Raw genomic sequence first — 25,007 nt, 5'->3', positions numbered from 1 at the left:
TGGTGTGGGGTCTGCGGGGTCCCGCTCAGCACCATCCTGACCCGCGGCCAGCAGGCCAAGGTGGCGGCGCAGCTCCTGCGGCAGGTGGGATGTGGGGCGGGATGTGGGGGCAGGATGTGGGGCAGGATGTGGGGCTGGGATGTGGGGCTGGATGTGGGGCTGGGATGTGGGGCGGGATGTGGGGCTGGATGTGGGGCTGGGATGTGGGGCTGGATGTGGGGTGTGGGGCTATGGGGTCCCGCTCAGCACCATCCTGACCCACGGCCAGCAGGCCAAGGTGGCGGCGCAGCTCCTGCGGCAGGTGGGATGTGGGGCGGGATGTGGGGCTGGGATGTGGGGCGGGATGTGGGGCGGGATGTGGGGCAGGATGTGGGGCTGGATGTGGGGCGGGATGTGGGGCTGGGATGTGGGGCTGGATGTGGGGCTGGATGTGGGGCAGGATGTGGGGCAGGATGTGGGGCTGGATGTGGGGCTGGGATGTGGGGCTGGGATGTGGGGCGGGATGTGGGGCGGGATGTGGGGCTGGATGTGGGGCTGGATGTGGGGCTGGGATGTGGGGCTGGGATGTGGGGCTGGATGTGGGGCTGGGGTGTGGGGCTGGGATGTGGGGTGTGGGGCTATGGGGTCCCGCTCAGCACCATCCTGACCCGCGGCCAGCAGGCCAAGGTGGCGGCGCAGCTCCTGCGGCAGGTGGGATGTGGGGCGGGATGTGGGGCTGGGATGTGGGGCGGGATGTGGGGCTGGGATGTGGGGCTGGGATGTGGGGCTGGGATGTGGGGCAAGATGTGGGGCTGGGATGTGGGGCTGGATGTGGGGTGTGGGGCTATGGGGTCCCGCTCAGCACCATCCTGACCCGCGGCCAGCAGGCCAAGGTGGCGGCGCAGCTCCTGCGGCAGGTGGGATGTGGGGCGGGATGTGGGGCTGGGATGTGGGGCTGGGATGTGGGGCTGGGATGTGGGGCTGGGATGTGGGGTGTGGGGTCTGCGGGGTCCCGCTCAGCACCATCCTGACCCGCGGCCAGCAGGCCAAGGTGGCGGCGCAGCTCCTGCGGCAGGTGGGATGTGGGGCGGGATGTGGGGCAGGATGTGGGGCAGGATGTGGGGCTGGGATGTGGGGCTGGATGTGGGGCTGGGATGTGGGGCGGGATGTGGGGCTGGATGTGGGGCTGGGATGTGGGGCTGGATGTGGGGTGTGGGGCTATGGGGTCCCGCTCAGCACCATCCTGACCCACGGCCAGCAGGCCAAGGTGGCGGCGCAGCTCCTGCGGCAGGTGGGATGTGGGGCGGGATGTGGGGCTGGGATGTGGGGCGGGATGTGGGGCGGGATGTGGGGCAGGATGTGGGGCTGGATGTGGGGCGGGATGTGGGGCTGGGATGTGGGGCTGGATGTGGGGCTGGATGTGGGGCAGGATGTGGGGCAGGATGTGGGGCTGGATGTGGGGCTGGGATGTGGGGCTGGGATGTGGGGCGGGATGTGGGGCGGGATGTGGGGCTGGATGTGGGGCTGGATGTGGGGCTGGGATGTGGGGCTGGGATGTGGGGCTGGATGTGGGGCTGGGGTGTGGGGCTGGGATGTGGGGTGTGGGGCTATGGGGTCCCGCTCAGCACCATCCTGACCCGCGGCCAGCAGGCCAAGGTGGCGGCGCAGCTCCTGCGGCAGGTGGGATGTGGGGCGGGATGTGGGGCTGGGATGTGGGGCGGGATGTGGGGCTGGGATGTGGGGCTGGGATGTGGGGCTGGGATGTGGGGCAAGATGTGGGGCTGGGATGTGGGGCTGGATGTGGGGTGTGGGGCTATGGGGTCCCGCTCAGCACCATCCTGACCCGCGGCCAGCAGGCCAAGGTGGCGGCGCAGCTCCTGCGGCAGGTGGGATGTGGGGCGGGATGTGGGGCAGGATGTGGGGCTGGGATGTGGGGCTGGATGTGGGGCAGGATGTGGGGTGTGGGGCTATGGGGTCCCGCTCAGCACCATCCTGACCCGCGGCCAGCAGGCCAAGGTGGCGGCGCAGCTCCTGAGGCAGGTTTGCTTATGGGGCAGGATGTGGGGTGTGGGGGCTATGGGGCTGGGTATCAGCGGGGCACTGTGTTATCAATGGGGCATTGGTTATCAGTGGGGCATTGGTTATCAATGGGGCCCTGTGTTATCAATGGGGCATTGGTTATCAATGGAGCCCTGTGTTATCAGTGGGGCATTGGTTATCAGTGGGGCCCTGTGTTATCAATGGGGCATTGGTTATCAATGGGGCATTGGTTATCAATGGGGCCCTGTGTTATCAATGGGGCACTGTGTTATCAATGGGGCCCTGTGTTATCAATGGGGCATTGGTTATCAATGGGGCCCTGTGTTATCAATGGGGCATTGGTTATCAATGGGGCACTGGTTATCAATGGGGCCCTGTGTTATCAATGGGGCATTGGTTATCAATGGAGCCCTGTGTTATCAATGGGGCATTGGTTATCAATGGGGCATTGGATATCAATGGGGCCCTGTGTTATCAATGGGGCATTGGTTATCAATGGGGCCCTGTGTTATCAATGGGGCATTGGTTATCAATGGGGCACTGTGTTATCAATGAGGCACTGTGTTATCAATGGGGCATTGGGCTGTCTATGGGGGCAGTGGGTCCACATGTGGGGCGCTGACCCCCATCTGTGGGGCCAGGCCATGAGCGAGGACATGCTGATGCCGGTGGTGAAGGCCGAGGGGGCGAGGACTACGAAGGGGCCACCGTGATTGAGCCCCTCAAGGGGTGAGTGTGGGGCTGAGCCCCCATTGACCCCCATTACCCCATTGCCCCCCATACCCCCACCCTGCTATTGCCCCCCATTGCCCCCATTACCCCCATTGCCCCCCACTGCCCCCTTACCCTCATTACCCCCATTACCCCCCATTGCCCCCCATCGCCCCCATTGCCCCCCTGCCCCCCAGGTACTACGACGTTCCCATCGTGACGCTGGACTTCTGCTCCCTGTACCCGTCCATCATGATGGCGCACAACCTGTGCTACAGCACCCTGCTGCCGCCGGGGGGCGTGCAGCGCTTCGGGTACGGCCGGGGGGCTGCCCCATAGCGCGCCCCATAGCGCAACCCAGAGCGTGTGCCCCATAGCGCAACCCAGAGCATGTGCCCCACAGCACGCCCCACAGCATGTGCCCCAGAGCGTGTGCCCCATAGCGCGCCCCACAGCGTGTGCCCCAGAGCGCAACCCAGAGCGTGTGCCCCACAGCACGCCCCACAGCATGTGCCCCAGAGCGTGTGCCCCATAGCGTGTGCCCCATAGCGCAACCCAGAGCGTGTGCCCCACAGCGCGCCCCACAGCGTGTGCCCCATAGCGCAACCCAGAGCATGTGCCCCATAGCGTGTGCCCCATAGCGCGCCCCACAGCGTGTGCCCCATAGCGCAACCCAGAGCGTGTGCCCCACAGCACGCCCCACAGCGTGTGCCCCATAGCGCAACCCAGAGCATGTGCCCCATAGCGTGTGCCCCACAGCGCGCCCCACAGCGTGTGCCCCATAGCGCAACCCACAGCGTGTGCCCCACCGCGCGCCCCATAGCATGCGCCCCACAGCGCGCCCTAGAGTGTGTGCCCCACAGCGCACCCCACAGCATGTGCCCCACAGCACGCCCTAGAGTGTGTGCCCCACAGCGTGCCCCATAGCATGCGCCCCACAGCGCGCCCTAGAGTGTGTGCCCCACAGCGCGCCCCACAGCGTGTGCCCCATAGTGTGCAACCCATAGCGTGCACCCCACAGCGTGTGCCCCATAGTGTGCAACCCATAGCGTGCACCCCACAGCGTGTGCCCCATAGTGCGCAACCCATAGCGTGCGCCCCACAGCGTGTGCCCCATAGCACACCCCCCACAGTGCCCACCCCACAGCGCACACCCCATAGCGCACACCCCATAGCGCACCCCCCCATAGCGCACCCCCCATAGCGCCCACCCCATAGCGCACACCCCATAGCGCCCACCCCATAGCGCGCACCCCATAGCGCACACCCCATAGCGCCCACCCCATAGCGCACACCCCATAGCGCCCACCCCATAGACCCCACACCCCATAGAGCACACCCCATAGTGCCCACCCCATAGACCCCACGCCCCATAGCGCCCACCCCATAGCGCCCACCCCATAGACCCCACACCCCATAGCGCACACCCCATAGCGCCCACCCCATAGACTCCACACCCCATAGTGCACACCCCATAGCGCCCACCCCATAGCGCACACCCCATAGAGCACACACCCCATAGACCCCATAGTGCCCACCCCATAGCGCACCCCCATAGCGCACCCCCCATAGCACACACCCCATAGTGCACCCCCCATAGCGCACACCCCATAGCACACACCCCATAGCGCACACCCCATAGTGCACACCCCATAGACCCCACACCCCATAGCGCACCCCCCATAGCGCACACCCCATAGACCCCACACCCCATAGCGCACACCCCATAGCGCCCACCCCATAGTGCACACCCCATAGACCCCACGCCCCATAGCGCACACCCCATAGCGCACACCCCATAGACCCCACACCCCATAGACCCCACACCCCATAGACCCTATAGCGCACACCCCATAGCGCACACCCCATAGCGCACACACCCCATAGACCCCATAGCGCCCACCCCATAGCGCGCACACCCCATAGACCCCATAGCGCACACCCCATAGCGCACACCCCATAGCACACACCCCATAGACCCCATAGCGCACACCCCATAGCACACACCCCATAGACCCCATAGCGCCCACCCCATAGCGCACACCCCATAGCGCACACCCCACAGCGCACACACCCCATAGACCCCATAGCGCACACCCCATAGCGCCCACCCCATAGCACGCACACCCCATAGACCCCATAGCGCCCACCCCATAGCGCACACCCCATAGCGCACACCCCACAGCGCACACACCCCATAGACCCCATAGCGCACCCCCCACATCCCGTCCCCAGGCTGGGCCCCACTGATTACATCCGGACGCCCTCGGGGGAGCTCTTTGTCACTTCCAAGGTGCGCCGGGGGCTGCTCCCAAAGGTGCTGGAGGGGCTGCTGGAAGCTCGGAGCAGGTGGGGGCTATGGGGCGCTATGGGGTTCTATGGGGCTCTGTGGGCTCTATGGGGTTCTATGGGGTGCTATGGGGTCTATGGGGCTCTGTGGGGTCTATGGGGCTCTGTGGGGTCTGTGGGGTCTATGGGGTCTGTGGGGTCTATGGGGCTCTGTGGGGTCTATGGGGTTCTATGGGGTGCTATGGGGTCTATGGGGCTCTGTAGGGTCTATGGGGCTCTGTGGGGTCTGTGGGGTCTATGGGGTCTATGGGGCGCTATGGGGTCTATGGGGCTCTGTGGGGTCTATGGGGCTCTGTGGGGTCTGTGGGGTCTATGGGGTCTGTGGGGTCTTATGGGGCTCTATGGGGTCTGTAGGGTCTATGGGGTCTGTGGGGCTCTGTGGGGTCTATGGGGTCTATGGGGGTCTGTGGGGTCTATGGGGCTCTATGGGCTCTATGGGGTCTGTGGGGTCTATGGGGTCTGTGGGGTCTGTGGGTCTCTATGGGGCTCTATGGTGTCTATGGGTCTCTATTGGGCTCTATGGGGTCTGTGGGGTCTGTGGGGTCTGTGGGTCTCTGTGGGTCTCTATGGGCTCTATGGGGCTCTGTGGGCTCTATGGGGTCTATGGGGTCTATGGGTCTTGTGGTCTATGTGTCTCTATGTGTCCCCATGGGCCGCGGGGCCGCAGGGTGAAGCAGGCGCTGGCGCAGGAGCAGGACGCGGGGCGGTGCCAGGTGCTGCAGGGCCGCCAGGGGGCGCTCAAGGTCAGCGCCAACTCCGTGTACGGCTTCACGGGGGCGCAGGCGGGGCGGCTGCCGTGCCTGGAGGTCAGCCAGGTGAGGCCTGCCCCATAGAGACCATAGGGACCATAGGGACCCATAGGGACCCATAGAGACCCATAGAGACACATAGGGACCCATAGAGACACATAGGGACCATAGAGACACATAGGGACACATAGGGACCCATAGAGACACATAGAGACCCATAGAGACACATAGAGACACATAGGGACCCATAGAGACCCATAGAGACCCATAGGGACCCATAGGGACCCATAGAGACCCATAGAAACCATAGAGACCCATAGAGACCCATAGCACCCCATAGCACCCATAGCGCCCCATAGCACCCGTAGAGCCCCATAGCCCCCATAGCTCCCATAGTGCCCCATAGCACCCATAGTGCCCCATAGCACCCCATAGTGCCCCATAGCCCCATAGCCCCCATAGCCCCATAGCGCCATAGCCCCCATAGCCCCCATAGCCCCCATAGCCCCCATAGCCCCATAGCCCCCATAGCCCCATAGTCCCCATAGCCCCATAGCCCCCATAGCCCCCATAGCCCCATAGCGCCCCATAGCCCCCATAGCCCCATAGCCCCCATAGCCCCCATAGCCCCATAGCCCCCATAGCCCCATAGCCCCCATAGCCCCCATAGCCCCATAGCGCCCCATAGCCCCATAGCCCCCATAGCCCCCATAGCCCCCATAGCCCCCATAGCCCCCATAGCCCCATAGCCCCATAGCCCCATAGCGCCCCATAGCGCCCCATAGCAGCGCTCTCCCCCCAGAGCGTGACGGCCTTCGGGCGCCAGATGATCGAGCGCACGAAGCAGCTGGTGGAGAGCCGGTACTGCCTGGCCCAGGGCTTCCCGGCCGATGCCAAGGTGGGGCTGGGGGGCTATGGGGCGGGCTATGGGGTGGGCTATGGGGGGATATGGGGCGGGGTATGGGGCGGGCTATGGGGTGGGCTGTGGGGGGATATGGGGGCGGGCTATGGGGGGCTATGGGGGCTATGGGGCGGGCTATGGGGTGGGCTATGGGGGGCTATGGGGGCTATGGGGGGCTATGGGGGGCTATGGGGTGGGCTATGGGGGGCTATGGGGGGCTATGGGGCGGGCTATGGGGTGGGCTATGGGGCGGGCTATGGGGTGGGCTATGGGGTGGGCTATGGGGGGCTATGGGGCGGGCTATGGGGTGGGCTATGGGGCGGGCTATGGGGGGCTATGGGGGTGGGCTATGGGGGCTATGGGGCGGGCTATGGGGGGCTATGGGGCGGGCTATGGGGTGGGCTATGGGGGCTATGGGGCGGACTATGGGGGGATATGGGGCGGGATATGGGGTGGGCTGTGGGGGGCTATGGGGTGGGCTATGGGGGCTATGGGGGGATATGGGGGCTATGGGGTGGTCTATGGGGGGCTATGGGGGGCTATGGGGCGGGCTATGGGGGCTATGGGTGGCTATGGGGTGGGCTATGGGGTGGGCTATGGGGTGGGCTATGGGGGCTATGGGGGGGCTATGGGGTGGGCTATGGGGTGGGCTATGGGGCGGGCTATGGGGGGATATGGGGCGGGGTATGGGGTGGGCTGTGGGGGGCTATGGGGTGGGCTAGGGGGTGGGCTATGGGGGGCAATGGGGGGCTATGGGGGGCTATGGGGGCTATGGGGGGCTATGGGGTGGGCTATGGGGTGGGCTATGGGGGCTATGGGGGGCTATGGGGCGGGCTATGGGGGGCTATGGGGGGCTATTGGGGGACTATGTGGGACACGGACTCTGTCATGTCCCTATGTATCCCTATGGGTCCCTGTGTATCCCTATGGGTCCCTATGGGTCCCTATGGGTCTCTCTGCCCCCCAGGTGATCTATGGGGACACGGACTCGGTCATGTCCCTATGGGTCCCTATGGGTCCCTATGGGTCCCTATGGGTCTCTCTGCCCCCCAGGTGATCTATGGGGACACGGACTCGGTCATGTCCCTATGGGTCCCTATGGGTCCCTGTGTGTCCCTATGGGTCCCTATGGGTCCCTATGGGTCTCTCTGCCCCCCAGGTGATCTATGGGGACACGGACTCGGTCATGTCCCTATGGGTCCCTATGGGTCCCTGTGTATCCCTATGGGTCCCTATGGGTCCCTATGGGTCTCTCTGCCCCCCAGGTGATCTATGGGGACACGGACTCGGTCATGTGCCGCCTGGGGGTGCCCACGGTGCCCGAGGCCATGGCCATGGGGCACGAGGTCGCGGCCTGGGTGTCCGAGCACTTCCCTGCCCCCATCCGGCTCCAGTTCGAGAAGGTCAGCACGGAGCTGTGGGGCGCTATGGGGCTGGGGGGGGCTATGGGGCGCTATGGGGCTGGGGGGGGATATGGGGCGCTATGGGGCTGGGGGCACTATGGGGCGCTATGGGGCTGGGGGGGCTATGGGGCGCTATGGGGGGTATGGGGGATATGAGTCGCTATGGGTCTCGCTATGGGTCTCTATGGGTCTCTATGTGTCCCTATGGTCCCTATGGGTCTCTATGGGTCTCTATGGGTCTCTATGTGTCCCTATGGGTCCCTATGGGTCTCTATGTGTCTCTATGTGTCTCTATGTGTCCCTATGGGTCCCTATGTGTCTCTATGGGTCTCTATGGGTCGCTATGGGTCTCTATGGGTCTCTATGGTCTCTATGGGTCCCTATGTGTCTCTATGGGTCTCTATGGGTCTCTATGGGTCTCTATGGTCTCTATGGGTCCCTATGTGTCTCTATGGGTCTCTATGGGTCTCTATGGGTCTCTATGTGTCCCTATGGGGTCTCTATGTATCTCTATGTGTCCCTATGGTCCCTATGTGTCTCTATGGGTCTCTATGGGGTCCCTATGTGTCCCTATGGTCCCTATGGGTCTCTATGGTCCCTATGGGGTCTCTATGGGTCTCTATGGGTCCCTATGTGTCCCTATGGTCCCTATGTATCTCTATGTGTCCCTATGGTCTCTATGGGGTGCCCCCCAGGTGTACTGCCCCTACCTGCTCATCAGCAAGAAGCGCTACGCTGGGCTCTGTTTCCCGTCGGGCCCCGCGGCCGCGCCCGCGCTGGACTGCAAGGGGCTGGAGGCGGTGCGCAGGGACAACTGCCCCCTGGCGGCCAACCTCGTCACGGCGTGTCTGCGCCGCATCCTCCTGCACCGGTGGGGGGAGCTATGGGGGGCGCTATGGGGCGGGATGGGGGAGAGATGGGGGGCAGTGTGGGGGGCGCTATGGGGCGGGATGGGGCAGGATATGGGGAGATGGAGGGCGGGATAGGGGGAGATGGAGGGCGCTATGGGGTGGGATAGGGGGAGATGGAGGGCGCTATGGGGCGGGATAGGGGAGAGTGGGGGGCGCTATGGGGCGGGATAGGGGGAGATGGAGGGCGCTATGGGGCGGGATAGGGGGAGATGGGGGCGCTATGGGGCAGGATATGGGGAGATGGGGTGCGCTATGGGGCGGGATATGGGGAGATGGGGTGCGCTATGGAGCGGGATAGGGGGAGATGGGGGGCGCTATGGAGCAGGATATGGGGAGAGGGGGGCACTATGGGGTGGGATGGGGGAGATGGGGGGCGGTGTGGGGCAGGATATGGGGAGATGGGGGGTGCTATGGGGCGGGATAGGGGGAGATGGGGGGCGCTATGGGGCGGGATAGGGGGAGATGGGGGGCGCTATGGGGCAGGATATGGGGAGATGGGGGCGCTATGGAGCGGGATATGGGGAGATGGGGGGTGCTATGAGGCGGGATAGGGGGAGATGGGGGGCGGTGTGGGGCAGGATAGGGGGAGATGGGGGGCGGTGTGGGGCAGTGATGTTCGCTGTGGGTCGCTATGGGTCAGTGATGCTCTTTGGGTCAGTGATGCTCTATGGGTCAGTGATGCTCTCTATGGGTCAGTCAGTGATGCTCTCTATGGGTCAGTGATGCTCTCTATGGGTCAGTGATGCTCTATGGGTCAGTGATGCTCTCTATGGGTCAGTGATGCTCTGTGGGTCGCTATGGGTCAGTGATGCTCTATGGGTCAGTGATGCTCTATGGGTCAGTGATGCTCGCTATGGGTCAGTGATGCTCTATGGTCAGTGAAGCTCTCTATGGGTCAGTGATGCTCTGTGGGTCGCTATGGGTCAGTGATGTTTGCTATGGGTCAGTGATGCTCTCTATGGGTCAGTGATGCTCTATGGGTCAGTGATGCTCTGTGGGTCGCTATGGGTCAGTGATGTTTGCTGTGGGTCACTATGGCTCGCTATGGGTCAGTGATGCTCGCTATGGGTCAGTGATGCTCTATGGGTCAGTGATGCTCGCTATGGGTCAGTGATGTTTGCTGTGGGTCACTATGGCTCGCTATGGGTCAGTGATGCTCGCTATGGGTCAGTGATGCTCGCTATGGGTCAGTGATGTTTGCTGTGGGTCACTATGGCTCGCTATGGGTCAGTGATGCTCTCTATGGGTCAGTGAAGCTCTCTGTGGGTCAGTGATGCTCTATGGGTCAGTGATGCTCGCTATGGGTCAGTGAAGCTCTCTATGGGTCAGTGATGCTCTATGGGTCAGTGATGCTCTGTGGGTCGCTATGGGTCAGTGAAGCTCGCTATGGGTCAGTGATGCTCTCTATGGGTCAGTGATGCTCTATGGGTCAGTGATGCTCTCTGTGGGTCGCTATGGTCAGTGATGCTCTGTGGGTCGCTATGGGTCAGTGATGCTCTATGGGTCAGTGATGCTCTATGGGGTCAGTGATGCTCTATGGGTCAGTGATGCTCTGTGGGTCGCTATGGGTCAGTGATGCTCTATGGGTCAGTGATGCTCTGTGGGTCGCTATGGGTCAGTGATGCTCTATGGGTCAGTGATGCTCGCTATGGGTCAGTGATGCTCTGTGGGTCAGTGATGCTCTATGGGTCAGTGAAGCTCTCTATGGGTCAGTGAAGCTCTCTATGGGTCAGTGATGCTCTGTGGGTCGCTATGGGTCAGTGATGCTCTATGGGTCAGTGATGTTTGCTGTGGGTCAGTGATGCTCTATGGGTCAGTGATGCTCTATGGGTCAGTGATGTTTGCTGTGGGTCAGTGATGCTCTATGGGTCAGTGAAGCTCGCTATGGGTCAGTGATGCTCTATGGGTCAGTGATGCTCTATGGGTCAGTGATGCTCGCTATGGGTCAGTGATGCTCCGTGGGTCGCTGTGGGGCAGGGACCCGGCGGGGGCGGTGCTGCACGCGCAGGAGGTGATCTCGGACCTGCTCTGTGACCGCCTGGACCTCTCCCAGCTCGTGATCACCAAGGAGCTGACCCGCGCCGCACGCGACTACGCCGCCCCCCAGCCCCACGTCAGCCTGGCCCAGAGGTGGGCGCCCCATAGGGACCCAGGGACACCCCATAGGGACCCCATAGAAACCCCATAGGGACCCAGGGACACCCCATAGGGACCCCATAGAAACCCCATAGGGACCCAGGGACACCCCATAGGGACCCCATAGAAACCCCATAGAGACCCCATAGACACCCCATAGGGACCCCATAGAAACCCCATAGAAACCCCATAGAAACCCCATAGGGACCCCATGGACACCCCATAGGGACCCATGGACACCCCATAGGGACCCCATAGAAACCCCATAGGGACCCAGGGACACCCCATAGGGACCCCATAGAAACCCCATAGGGACCCGTAGGGACCCCATGGACACCCCATAGACACCCCATAGAAACCCCATAGGGACCCATGGACACCCCATAGGGACCCCATAGAAACCCCATAGAGACCCCATAGACACCCCATAGGGACCCCATAGGGACCCATGGACACCCCATAGGGACCCCATAGAAACCCCATAGAGACCCCATAGACACCCCATAGGGACCCATGGACACCCCATAGACACCCATGGACACCCATAGGGACCCATGGACACCCCATAGGGACCCCATGGACACCCATAGGGACCCCATAGACACCCCATAGAGACCCCATAGACACCCCATAGGGACCCATGGACACCCCATAGACACCCATGGACACCCATAGGGACCCATGGACACCCCATAGGGACCCCATGGACACCCATAGGGACCCCATAGACACCTCATAGAGACCCCATAGACACCCCATAGGGACCCATGGACACCCCATAGACACCCATGGACACCCATAGGGACCCATGGACACCCATAGGGACCCCATGGACACCCATAGGGACCCCATAGACACCCCATAGAGACCCCATAGACACCCCATAGGGACCCATGGACACCCCATAGACACCCATGGACACCCATAGGGACCCATGGACACCCCATAGGGACCCCATAGAAACCCCATAGAAACCCCATAGAGACCCCATAGAAACCCCATAGACACCCCATAGGGACCCATGGACACCCCATAGGGACCCCATAGCCACCCCATAATAGACACCCCATAGGGACCCATGGGACACCCCATAGGACCCCATAGACACCCCATGGACACCCCATAGGGACCCATGGACACCCCATAGAGACCCCATAGAGACCCCATGGACACCCCATAGAGCCCCAGAGGCACCCATAGGGGAAGACCCCATAGTCACCCCATAGGACCCCATAGAGACCCCATAGAGACCTATGGACACCCCATAGAGACCCCATGGACACCCATAGACACCCCATAGAGACCCCATAGGCACCCATGGACACCCCATAGACACCAATGGACACCCCATAGGCACCCCATAGACACCAATGGACACCCCATAGACACCCCCATAGGCGCCCCATAGATATCTATGGACACCCCCCTATGGACACCCCCTATGGCCACCCCTATAAACCCCTATAGACCCCCATTATAGACCTCCATTGGCACCCCCATAGACACCCCTATAGCCCCCATTGCAATCCCCATTGATACCCCTATAGACCCCCTATAGAGACTCCCTATACCCCCCTAGCTGCCCCCTATAGCCCCATTGCCATCCCCATTGATACCCTCTATAGACCCCCTATAGGGACCCCCTATAGCCCCCATGGCCATCCCTATAGACACCCCCTATAGCCCCCCTATAGCTGCCCCATATAGCCCCCATTGCCACCCCCTAGAGACCCCTATAGCCCCCATTGCCATCCCCATTGATACCCCTATAGCCCCCCTATAGACACCCCCTATACCCCCCTATAGCTGCCCCCTATAGCCCCATTGCCATCCCCATAGACACCCCCCATAGCCCCCCATTGCCCCAATTGCCATCCCCATAGACACCCCCCATAGCCCCCCATTGCCCCATTGCCATCCCCATTGACACCCCCCATAGCCCCCCACAGCTGCCCCACAGCTGCCCCCCATAGCCCCCCCATAGCCCCCCACAGCTGCCCCCCATTGCCCCATTGCCATCCCCATAGACACCCCCACAGCTGCCCCACAGCTGCCCCACAGCTGCCCCCCATTGCCCCATTGCCATCCCCATAGACACCCCCCATAGCCCCCCATAGCCCCCCCATAGCCCCCCCCAGCTGCCCCCCATTGCCCCATTGCCATCCCCATTGACACCCCCCATAGCCCCCATAGCCCCCCACAGCTGCCCCCCATTGCCCCCCATTGCCATCCCCATTGACACCCCCCATAGCCCCCCACAGCTGCCCCACAGCTGCCCCCCATTGCCCATTGCCATCCCCATTGACACCCCCCATAGCCCCCCATAGCCCCCCACAGCTGCCCCCCATTGCCCCCCATTGCCATCCCCATTGCCACCCCCCATAGCCCCCCCATAGCCCCCCACAGCTGCCCCACAGCTGCCCCCCATTGCCCCATTGCCATCCCCATTGACACCCCCATAGCCCCCCATAGCCCCCCACAGCTGCCCCCATTGCCCCATTGCCATCCCCATTGACACCGCCCATAGCCCCCATAGCCCCCCACAGCTGCCCCCCATTGCCCCATTGCCATCCCCATTGACACCCCCATAGCCCCCCACAGCTGCCCCACAGCTGCCCCCCATTGCCCCCCATTGCCCCCCAGGATGCGGCAGCGGGACCCCGGCAGCGCCCCGGCCCTGGGTGACCGCGTCCCCTACGTCATCGTCACCGGGGCCAAGGGGGCGGCCGCCTACACCAGGTCCGAGGTGGGTCCCATAGGGATCAATGGGGAGCGGGACCCATAGGGATCAATGGGGAGCGGGACCCGTAGGGATCAATGGGGAGCGGGACCCGTAGGGATCAATGGGGAGCGGGACCCATAGGGATCAATGGGGAGCGGGACCCATGGGGGGTGATGGGGAGCGGGACCCATAGGGATCAATGGGGAGCGGGACCCATGGGGATCAATGGGGAGCGGGACCCATGGGGGGCGATGGGGAGCGGGGACCAAGGGGATCAATGGGGAGCGGGACCCATGGGGGGCAATGGGGAGCGGGACCCATGGGGGGCAATGGGGAGCGGGACCCGTAGGGATCAATGGGGAGCGGGACCCATGGGGGGCGATGGGGAGCGGGACCCATAGGGATCAATGGGGAGCGGGACCCATAGGGATCAATGGGGAGCGGGACCCATGGGGATCAATGGGGAGCGGGACCCGTAGGGATCAATGGGGAGCGGGACCCATGGGGATCAATGGGGAGCGGGACCCATGGGGGGCAATGGGGAGCGGGACCCATGGGGATCAATGGGGAGCGGGACCCATAGGATCAATGGGGAGCGGGACCCATGGGGATCAATGGGGAGCGGGACCCATAGGGATCAATAGGGAGCGGGACCCATGGGGATCAATGGGGAGCGGGACCCATGGGGGGTGATGGGGAGCGGGACCCATAGGGATTAATGGGGAGCGGGACCCATGGGGGGTGATGGGGAGCGGGACCCATGGGGATCAATGGGGAGCGGGACCCATGGGGATCAATGGGGAGCAGGACCCATGGGGGTAATGGGGAGCGGGACCCATAGGGATCAATGGGGAGCAGGACCCATGGGGGGCAATGGGGAGCGGGACCCATAGGGATCAATGGGGAGCGGGACCCATAGGGATCAATGGGGAGCAGGACCCATGGGGGGCAATGGGGAGCGGGACCCATAGGGATCAATGGGGAGCGGGACCCATAGGGATCAATGGGGAGCGGGACCCATGGGGGGCAATGGGGAGCGGGACCCATAGGGATCAATGGGGAGCGGGACCCATAGGGATCAATGGGGAGCGGGACCCGTAGGGATCAATGGGGAGCGGGACCCATGGGGATCAATGGGGAGCGGGACCCATGGGGGGCGATGGGGAGCGGGATCCATAGGGATCAATGGGGAGCGGGACCCATGGGGATCAATGGGGAGCGGGACCCATGGGGGGCGATGGGGAGCGGGACCCATGGGGGGCGATGGGGAGCGGGATCCATAGGGATCAATGGGGAGCGGGACCCATGGGGATCAATGGGGAGCGGGACCCATGGGGGGCGATGGGGGAGCGGGACCCATAGGGATCAATGGGGAGTGGGACCCATGGGGGGCAATGGGGAGCAGGACCCATAGGGATCAATGGGGAGTGGGACCCATGGGGGGCAATGGGGAACGGGACCCATGGGGATCAATGGGGAACGGGACCCATAGGGATCAATGGGGAGTGGGACCCATAGGGATCAATGGGGAGTGGGACCCATGGGGGGCAATGGGGAGCGGGTCCCATAGGGGGCAATGGGGGCTCAGTGGGTCCCATGGGGCTCAGTGGGTCCCATAGGGGGCAGTGTGTCCATGGGTCTCAATGGGGCTCCATGGGGCTCAGTGGGTCCGTGGGGCTCAATGGGTCCCAATGGTTCCCAATGGTTCCCAATGGTTCCCAATGGGTCTCAATGGTTCCCAATGGTTCCCAATGGTTGCCAATGGTTCCCAATGGTTCCCAATGGTTCCCAATGGTTCCCAATGGTTCCCAATGGTTGCCAATGGTTCCCAATGGTTCCCAATGGTTCCCAATGGTTCCCAATGGGTCTCAATGGTTCCCCAATGGTTCCCAATGGTTCCCAATGGTTCCCAATGGTTGCCAATGGTTCCCAATGGTTCCCAATGGGTCTCAATGGTTCCCAATGGTTCCCAATGGTTCCCAATGGTTCCCAATGGGTCTCAGTGGTTCCCAATGGTTCCCAATGGTTCCCAATGGTTCCCAATGGGTCTCAGTGGTTCCCAATGGTTCCCAATGGTTCCCAATGGTTCCAATGGTTCCCAATGGGTCTCAATGGGTCTCAGTGGTTCCCAATGGTTGCCAATGGTTCCCAATGGTTCCCAATGGGTCTCAGTGGGTCTCAGTGGGTCCCAATGGTTCTCAATGGGTCTCAGTGGTTCCCAATGGTTCCCAATGGTTCCCAATGGTTCCCAATGGGTCTCAGTGGTTCCCAATGGTTCCCAATGGTTCCCAATGGTTCCCAATGGGTCTCAGTGGTTCCCAATGGTTCCCAATGGTTCCCAATGGTTCCCAATGGTTCCCAATGGGTCTCAATGGGTCTCAGTGGTTCCCAATGGTTGCCAATGGTTCCCAATGGTTCCCAATGGGTCTCAGTGGGTCTCAGTGGGTCCCAATGGTTCTCAATGGGTCTCAGTGGTTCCCAATGGTTCCCAATGGTTCCCAATGGTTCCCAATGGGTCTCAGTGGTTCCCAATGGTTCCCAATGGTTCCCAATGGGTCTCAATGGGTCCCAATGGTTCCCAATGGTTCCCAATGGTTCCCAATGGGTCTCAATGGGTCCCAATGGTTCTCAATGGTTCCCAATGGGTCTCAATGGTTCCCAATGGGTCTCAGTGGGTCCCAATGGGTCCCAATGGTTCCCATGGTTCCCAATGGGTCTCAATGGGTCCCAATGGGTCTCAGTGGGTCTCAATGGGTCTCAATGGGTCCCAATGGGTCTCAGTGGGTCCCAATGGGTCCCAATGGTTCCCAATGGGTCTCAATGGGTCCCAATGGGTCTCAGTGGGTCTCAATGGGTCTCAATGGGTCCCAATGGGTCTCAGTGGGTCCGTGGGGCTCAATGGGTCTCAATGGTTCCCAATGGGTCTCAATGGTTCTCAATGGGTCTCAATGGGTCTCAATGGGTCTCAGTGGGTCCCAATGGTTCTCAATGGGTCTCAATGGGTCTCAATGGGTCTCAATGGGTCTCAATGGGTCTCAATGGGTCCCAATGGTTCCCAATGGGTCTCAGTGGTTCCCAATGGTTCCCAATGGGTCTCAGTGGTTCCCAATGGGTCTCAATGGGTCCCAATGGGTCTCAATGGGTCCCAATGGTTCCCAATGGGTCCCAATGGTTCCCAATGGTTCCCAATGGTTCCCAATGGTTCTCAATGGTTGCCAATGGTTCTCAATGGTTCCCAATGGGTCTCAATGGTTCCCAATGGGTCTCAATGGTTCCCAATGGGTCCCAATGGTTCCCAATGGGTCCCAATGGGTGTGTGTGTCCGTGGGGCGCAGGACCCGCTGTACGCGCTGGAGCACAACCTGCCCATCGACAGCCGCTACTACGTGGAGCAGCAGCTGGGGAAGCCGCTGCTGCGCATCTTCGAGCCCATCCTGGGCGAGGGCCGCGCCGAGAGCATCCTGCTGCGTGAGAGGGGGCAGCAGGAACGCACCCGCAGCACACAGACACCAAAAACACCAAAAACAGCCCCAAAACTGACCCAAAACAGCCCAAAAACACCAAAAAACAGCCCCAAAACACCAAAAAACACCAAAAACACCAAAAAACAGCCCAAAAACACCAAAAAACAGCCCCAAAACACCAAAAAACAAGCCCAAAACCACCAAAAACACCAAAAAACAGCCCAAAACACCAAAAAACAGCCAAAAACACCAAAAACCACCAAAAAACAGCCAAAACCACAAAAACACCAAAAAAACAGCCCAAAAACACCAAAAAACAGCCCAAAACACACAAAAAACACCAAAAACACCAAAAAACAGCCCAAAAACACCAAAAAACAACCAAAAAACAGCCCCAAAAACACCAAAAACCAGCCCAAAAACACCAAAAAACACCAAAAAACAGCCCCAAAACCACCAAAAACAGCCCCAAAACACCAAAAAACACCAAAAAACAGCCCAAAACACCAAAAAACAGCCCAAAACCACCAAAAAACAGCCCAAAACACCAACAAACAGCCCCAAAAACACCAAAAAACACCAAAACACCAAAAAACAGCCCCAAAACACCAAAAAAACAGCCCAAAACCACCAAGAAACAGCCCAAAACCACCAAAAAACACCAAAAAACAGCCCCAAAACACCAAAAAACAGCCCAAAACCACCAAAAAACACCAAAAAACAGCCCAAAAACACCAAAAAACACCAAAAAAACAGCCCAAAAACACCAAAAAACACCAAAAAACAGCCCCAAAACACCAAAAAACAGCCCAAAAACACCCCAAAACTGACCAAAATACCCCAAAACCAGCCCAAAACTGACAAAAATACCCCAAAACCGACCAAAATACCCCAAAACGGACAAAAATACCCCAAAAACAGCCCAAAACTGACCAAAATACCCCAAAACTGACCAAAATGCCCCAAAACTGACCAAAATACCCCAAAACTGACCAAAACACCCCAAAACTGACCAAAATACCCCAAAACTGACCAAAACACCCCAAAACTGACCAAAATACCCCAAAACTGACCAAAACACCCCAAAACTGACCAAAATACCCCAAAACTGACCAAAACACCCCAAAACTGACCAAAATACCCCAAAACCAGTCCAAAACACCCCAAAACTGACCAAAATACCCCAAAACCAGTCCAAAACACCCCAAAACTGACCAAAACACCCCAAAACTGACCAAAATACCCCAAAACCAGTCCAAAACACCCCAAAACTGACCAAAATACCCCAAAACTGACCAAAACACCCCAAAACTGACCAAACACCCCAAAACTGACCTGAAACACCCCAAAACCGATCAAAATACCCCAAAACGCCCCCAAATTGACCTGAAACACCCCAAAACCAGCCCCAAACTGACCCCAAGTGCCCCAAATCTGACCCAAATCTCCCTTTAGGGGGTCCCCATTTATAGCCTAATGTGGGGGGGTCCCCATTGACCCCAATGGAGGGGTCATTGGGGGGCCCCCACTGAACCCAAGGGGGGGTCCCCTTTATAACCCAATGGGGGGGTCATCGGGGGGTCCCCTTTATACCCCAATGGGGGGCTCATTGGGGGGGTCTCCTTTATAACCCAATGGGGGAGTCCCCTTTATAACCCTATGGGGGGGCTCATTGGGGGTCCCCTTTATAACTCAATGGGGGGGTCATTGGGGGGGTCCCCTTTATAACCCAATGGGGGGTCATTGGGGGGGTCCCCTTTATAACTCATTGGGGGGGTCCCCTTTATAACCCAATGGGGGGGTCATCGGGGGGGTCCCCTTTATATCCCAATGGAGGGGGTCATTGGGGGGCCCCCACTGAACCCAATGGGGGGTCCCCTTTATATCCCAATGGGGGGGTCATTGGGGGGTCCCCTTTCTAACCCATTGGGGGGGTCCCCTTTATAACCCAATGGGGGGCCCCCCCTTTATAACTCAATGGGGTCTCCCCATTGACCCCAATTGGGGGGTTCCCCCTTTATAACCCAATGGGGGGGTCATTGGGGGTCCCTTTTATAACCCAATGGGGGGGTCCCCCCTTTATAACCCTATGGGGGGCTCATTGGGGGGGTTCCCTTTATAACCCAATGGGGGGCCCCCCTTTATAACTCAATGGGGGGGCTCATTGGGGGGGTCCCTTTATACCTTTATACCCCAATGGGGGGGTTCCCCCTTTATACCCCAATGGGGGGGGCTCATTGGGGGGGGGTCCCCCCCTTTATCCCCCCCCTGACCGCGGGGTTTCCCCGCCTGTCCCGCAACTTTATCCCCCCCCTGACCGCGGGGTTTCCCCGCCTGTCCCGCAGGGGGCGCTCACACCCGCTCTAAGACGCTGCTGACGGCGCAGGTCGGGGGCGGGGTCTTGGCCTTCGCCACGCGGCGCAGCACGTGCGTGGGCTGCCGGGCCGTACTACAGCGGCAGGGTGAGGGGGGGGCCGGGTTCCCCCCATAGGGAGCAATGGGAGCGTCCCGGCTGGGGCTGTGCCATAGAGCAACGTTAGGGGGAGCCGCTGAGCGCTGCCCATTGGGGGTCATGGGATGGGGCAGGGGAACCCCCCCATAGGGAACAATGGGAGCGTCCCATTGCCCCACATCGCCCCATAGCTGCCCCCATTGCCCCATAGCTGCCCCCCATTGCCCCTTTATTGCCCCCATTGCCCCATAGCTGTCCCCATTGCCCCTTTATTGCCCCCATTGCCCCATAGCTGTCCCCCATTGCCCCTTTATTGCCCCTTATTGCCCCCATTGCCCCATAGCTGCCCCCATTGCCCCTTTATTGCCCCCATTGCTCCCCATTGCCCCCATTGCCCCATAGCTGCCCCCATTGCCCCTTTATTGCCCCCATTGCTCCCCATTGCCCCTTATTGCCCTATACCTGCCCCCCATTGCTGCTTGTTTGCCCCCATTGCCCCATAACTGCCCCCTTTGCCCCTTATTGCCCTATACCTGCCCCTTATTTCCCTCCACTGCCCCTTATTTTCCCCCATTGCCCCATAACTGTCTCCCATTGCCCTTTATTGCCCCATAACTTCCCCCTATTGCTGCTTATTGCCCCATAACCGCCCCCATTGCCCCGTAACTGCCCCATTACCCCATAACTGCCCCATAACTGCCCCCCATTGCCCCATAACTGCCCCCATTGCCCCTTATTGCCCTAGGCCTGCCCCTTATTTCCCTCCACTGCCCCTTATTTTCCCCCATTGCCCCATAACTGTCTCCCATTGCCCTTTATTGCCCCATAACTTCCCCCTATTGCTGCTTATTGCCCCATAACTGCCCCATTACCCCATAACTGCCCCCCATTGCCCCATAACTGCCCCATTGCCCCGTAACTGCCCCATTACCCCATAACTGCACCATTGCCCCATAACTGCCCCCATTGCCCCATAACTGCCCCGTTGCCCTGTAGCTGCCCCCCATTGCCCCATAACTGCCCCCCATTGCCCCATAACTGCCCCATTGCCCCATAACTGCCCCCCATTGCCCCATAACTGTCTCATAACTGCCCCATTGCCCCATAGCTGCCCCCCATTGCCCCATAACTGCCCCCCCATTGCCCCATAACTGCCCCATTACCCCATAGCTGCCCCCCATTGCCCCATAACTGCCCCCCATTGCCCCATAGCTGCCCCCCATTGCCCCATAACTGCCCCCCATTGCCCCATAGCTGCCCCCCATTGCCCCATAACTGCCCCCCATTGCCCCATAGCTGCCCCCCATTGCCCCATAACTGCCCCCCATTGCCCCATAACTGCCCCCCATTGCCCCATAGCTGCCCCCCATTGCCCCATAACTGCCCCATTGCCCCATAACTGCCCCACTGCCCCATAACTGCCCCACTGCCCCATTGCCCCATAGCTGCCCCCCATTGCCCCATAACTGCCCCCCCATTGCCCCATAACTGCCCCATTACCCCATAGCTGCCCCCCATTGCCCCATAACTGCCCCCCATTGCCCCATAGCTGCCCCCCATTGCCCCATAACTGCCCCCCATTGCCCCATAACTGCCCCATTACCCCATAGCTGCCCCCCATTGCCCCATAACTGCCCCCCATTGCCCCATAGCTGCCCCCCATTGCCCCATAACTGCCCCCCATTGCCCCATAGCTGCCCCCATTGCCCCATAACTGCCCCCATTGCCCCATAGCTGCCCCCCATTGCCCCATAACTGCCCCCATTGTCTCCCCCCCCCAGGAGCCGTCTGTGATTTCTGCCGCCAGCGCGAGGCTGAGCTCTACCAGAAGGAGGTGATGGGGGGGGGGGCTATGGGGTCTATGTGGGGTCTATAGGGGGCTATGGGGGGTCTATGGGGTCTATAGGGGCGTCTGCAGGGGGTCTATGAGGTCTATAGGGGGGTCCATGGGGTCTATGGGGAGTCTATGGGGTCTATAGAGGGGTCTATAGGGGGGTCTGTGGGGTCTATGGGGGAGTCTATGGGGTCTATAGAGGGGTCTATAGGGGGGTCTGTGGGGTCTATAGGGGTCCATGGGGTCTATGGGGGGGTCTGTAGGGGGGCTATGGGGGTCTATAGGGGGGTCTATGGGGTCTAGGGGGGACCATGGGGTCTATGGGGGGGTCCATGGGGTCTATGGGGGGGTCTATGGGGTCAGTGGGTCTGTAGGAGGGTCTGTGGGGGCTATGGGGGGTCTACAGGGGGTCTATGGGGGGGGCTATGGGGGGGTCCATGGGGTCTATGGGGGGTCTATAGGGGGGGCTGTGGTGGGGTCCATGGGGTCTATGGGGGTCTATAGGGGGGGCTGTGGGGTCTACGGGGGCTATGGGGGCTATGGGGGGGCTATGGGATCTGGGGAGGGGTCTATGGGGCCTATTGGGGGTCTATGGGGGGCTATGGGGTCTATAGGGGGTCTATGGGGGGGTCTATGGGGGGGTCCATGGGGTCTATGGGGGGGCTATGGGGGGGTCCATGGGGTCTATGGGGGGTCCATGGGGTCTATGGGGGGGCTATGGGGTCCGTGGGGTCTCAGTGCCCTCCGCGCCAGGTGGGGGCGCTGGCGGCGCTGGAGCAGCGCTTCTCCCGCCTCTGGAGCCAGTGCCAGCGGTGCCAGAGCGCCCTGCACCAGGACGTGCTGTGCACCAGGTGCGCCCCTACCGACCCAGAGAGACCATTGAGACCCATAGAGACCCATAGAGACCTATAGAGACCCATAGAGACCCATAGAGACCCATAGAGACCATTGAGACCCATAGAGACACATAGAGACCATAGAGACCCATAGAGACCCATAGAGACACATAGAGACCCATAGAGACCCATAGAGACCATAGAGACCCATAGAGACCCATAGAGACCCATAGAGACCCATAGAGACACATAGAGACCCATAGAGACCCATAGAGACCATAGAGACCCATAGAGACCCATAGAGACCCATTGAGACCCATAGAGCCCCATAGAGACCCATAGAGCTCATTGAGACCCAGAGAGCCCCATAGAGACCCAGAGAGCCCATTGAGACCCAGAGAGCCCCATAGCGCACATAGAGACCCATAGCACACATAGAGCCCATAGAGCCCATACAGCCCCATAGAGCCCCATACAGCCCCATAGAGCCCATAGAGCCCCACAGAGCCCCATTGAGCCCATTCAGTCCCCTTGAGCCCCACTGAGCCCATTGAGCCATTAAGCCCCACTGACATCCCCCTATCCCCATCCCCCCCAATTACCCCATTAATGCCTATCCCCCATCCTCCCCATTGTCCCCCCATTCCCCCCATCCCCCACTGACCCCCATCCCCCCATTCCCATCCCGCCCATTGGCCCCCCTCCCCCCCATTACCCCATTAATCCCCATTCCCCCCATCCCCCCCACTGACCCCCACCCCCCATCCCCCCCGACCCCCTCCCCCCATTAACCCCCATTAATCCCCATCCCCCACTGACCCCCTCTCCCCCATCCCCCCCCAACTGCCTCCCCCCATTGACCCCCATTGGCCCCCATCCCCCCTGACCCCCATTCCCCCCATTGATCCCCATTGTCCCCCAATCCCCCCCTCCCCCCATGCCCCCCATCCCCACCCCCCCATCCCCCCATTGTCCCCCAATCCCCCCCCTCCCCCCCATGCCCCCCATCCCCACCCCCCATCCCCCCCCGACCCCCATCCCGCCCATCCCCCCATTGTCCCCCCATCCCCCCCTCCCCCTCTCCCCCATTGACCCCCATTGGCCCCCATCCCCCCCTGACCCCCCTCCCCCCCATTACCCCATTGATCCCCATTGTCCCCCAATCCCCCCATGCCCCCCATCCCCACCCCCCCATCCCCCCTCCCCCATCCCCCCATTCCCCCCATCCCCTACTGACCCCCATTGACCCCCACCCCCCCTGACCCCCATTGATCCCCACTGACCCCCATTGACCCCCACCCCCCTGACCCCATTGATCCCCACTGACCCCCATTGACCCCCACCCCCCCTGACCCCCATTGATCCCTCCCCCCAGCCGGGACTGCCCCATATTTTACATGCGGCGCAAGGTGCAGAAGGACCTGGACGCTCAGCAGGCGCTCGTGGCGCGCTTCGGGGCCCCCTCCTGGTGACCCCCCCGCCCCACACTTGGGGGGCGCCCCCCACGTTCAATAAACGCCCCATAGAAACCCATTGGGCTGCGCTTTATCTATGGGGCTCAAGGGGGGGGGGGGGGGTCCTCCGAGCCGCTAGGCGGCGCTCTTCCTTCCCCCCCTCCCCTCGCCATGGGCGGGGTTTCGCTCGTTGATGGACGCCAGCGCCGGGCCAATGGCGGCGCGCGGCGGGGAAGCGGCGGCCAATGGGGAGGCGCGGAGGGGGCGGGCCCGGCTCCGCCCACGCTATAAAAGGAGCGCGGCCCGGGCCGGGGGGGGGGCAGCGGACAAGATGGCGGAGGCGGCGGCGGGGAACTGCATCATGGAGGTGACGGGGATGTGGGGCGCTATGGGGCTCCATGGGGCTCTATGGGGGGCTATGGGGCTCTAGTGGGCTCTATGAGGCGCTATGGGGCTCAATGGGGCTCTAAGGGGCCTATGGGGCTCTATGAGGCGCTATGGAGCGCTATGGGGCTCAGTGGGGCTCTATGGGGGGCTATGGGGCTCTGTAGGGCGCTATAGGGCTCTATGAGGCGCTATGGGGCTCAATGGGGCTCTATGGGGGGCTATGAGGCGCTATGGAGCGCTATGGGGCTCTTCTGGGGGGCTGTGGAGCGCTGTGGGGGTCTATGGGGTGCTGTGGGGGTCTGTGGGGCTCTTATGGGGGGCTATGGGGCTCTATGGGCTCTATGGGGGTCTGTGGGGCTCTTATGGGGCTATGGGGCTCTATAGGGCTCTTATGGGGGGCTGTGGGGTGCTATGGGGCTCATGGGGGGCTATGGGGCTCTGTGGCTCTGTGGAGCGCTGTGGGGACTCTATGGGGCTCTGTGAGGCGCTGTGGGGCTCTATGGGGGTCTTATGGGGCTCTTATGGGGGGCTATAGGGCGCTATGGGGGCTCTTATGGGGCACTATGGGCTCTATGGGGCGCTATGCTGCCTACGGGTCTCTATAGGGCCCGTACTGGGGCCGCGGAGGCCTCTGGGGGGAGGGGGGGGGCCTATAGGGCTCTATGGGGCTGGGGTGGAA

General features: G+C 61.4%; 1 protein-coding gene across 1 annotated transcript; it reads left to right on the top strand.

Annotated features, from left to right (window-relative positions):
* The first annotated feature begins 1,777 nt into the window (after positions 1-1,777).
* On the top strand, positions 1,778-23,967 carry POLD1 (DNA polymerase delta 1, catalytic subunit). The gene is made up of 15 exons (XM_061443705.1): positions 1,778-1,865; positions 2,661-2,748; positions 2,928-3,044; positions 4,966-5,079; positions 5,747-5,894; positions 6,631-6,726; positions 7,995-8,132; positions 8,828-9,003; positions 11,021-11,173; positions 13,823-13,925; positions 17,237-17,369; positions 19,711-19,827; positions 21,599-21,651; positions 22,405-22,502; positions 23,863-23,967. Exons 1-15 carry the CDS (start codon positions 1,778-1,780, stop codon positions 23,957-23,959), a joined length of 1,719 nt encoding a protein of 572 aa, XP_061299689.1. The 3' UTR covers positions 23,960-23,967.
* Positions 23,968-25,007: the final 1,040 nt, after the last annotated feature.

The sequence above is a fragment of the Pezoporus flaviventris genome, unplaced genomic scaffold, assembly GCF_033815535.1.
Source record: "Pezoporus flaviventris isolate CSIRO_AGI_PZ_B2104156 unplaced genomic scaffold, CSIRO_AGI_Pfla_v1 ptg000485l, whole genome shotgun sequence".
Lineage (NCBI taxonomy): Eukaryota > Metazoa > Chordata > Aves > Psittaciformes > Psittacidae > Pezoporus > Pezoporus flaviventris.
This window is presented reverse-complemented; position numbering and strand designations above follow the sequence as displayed.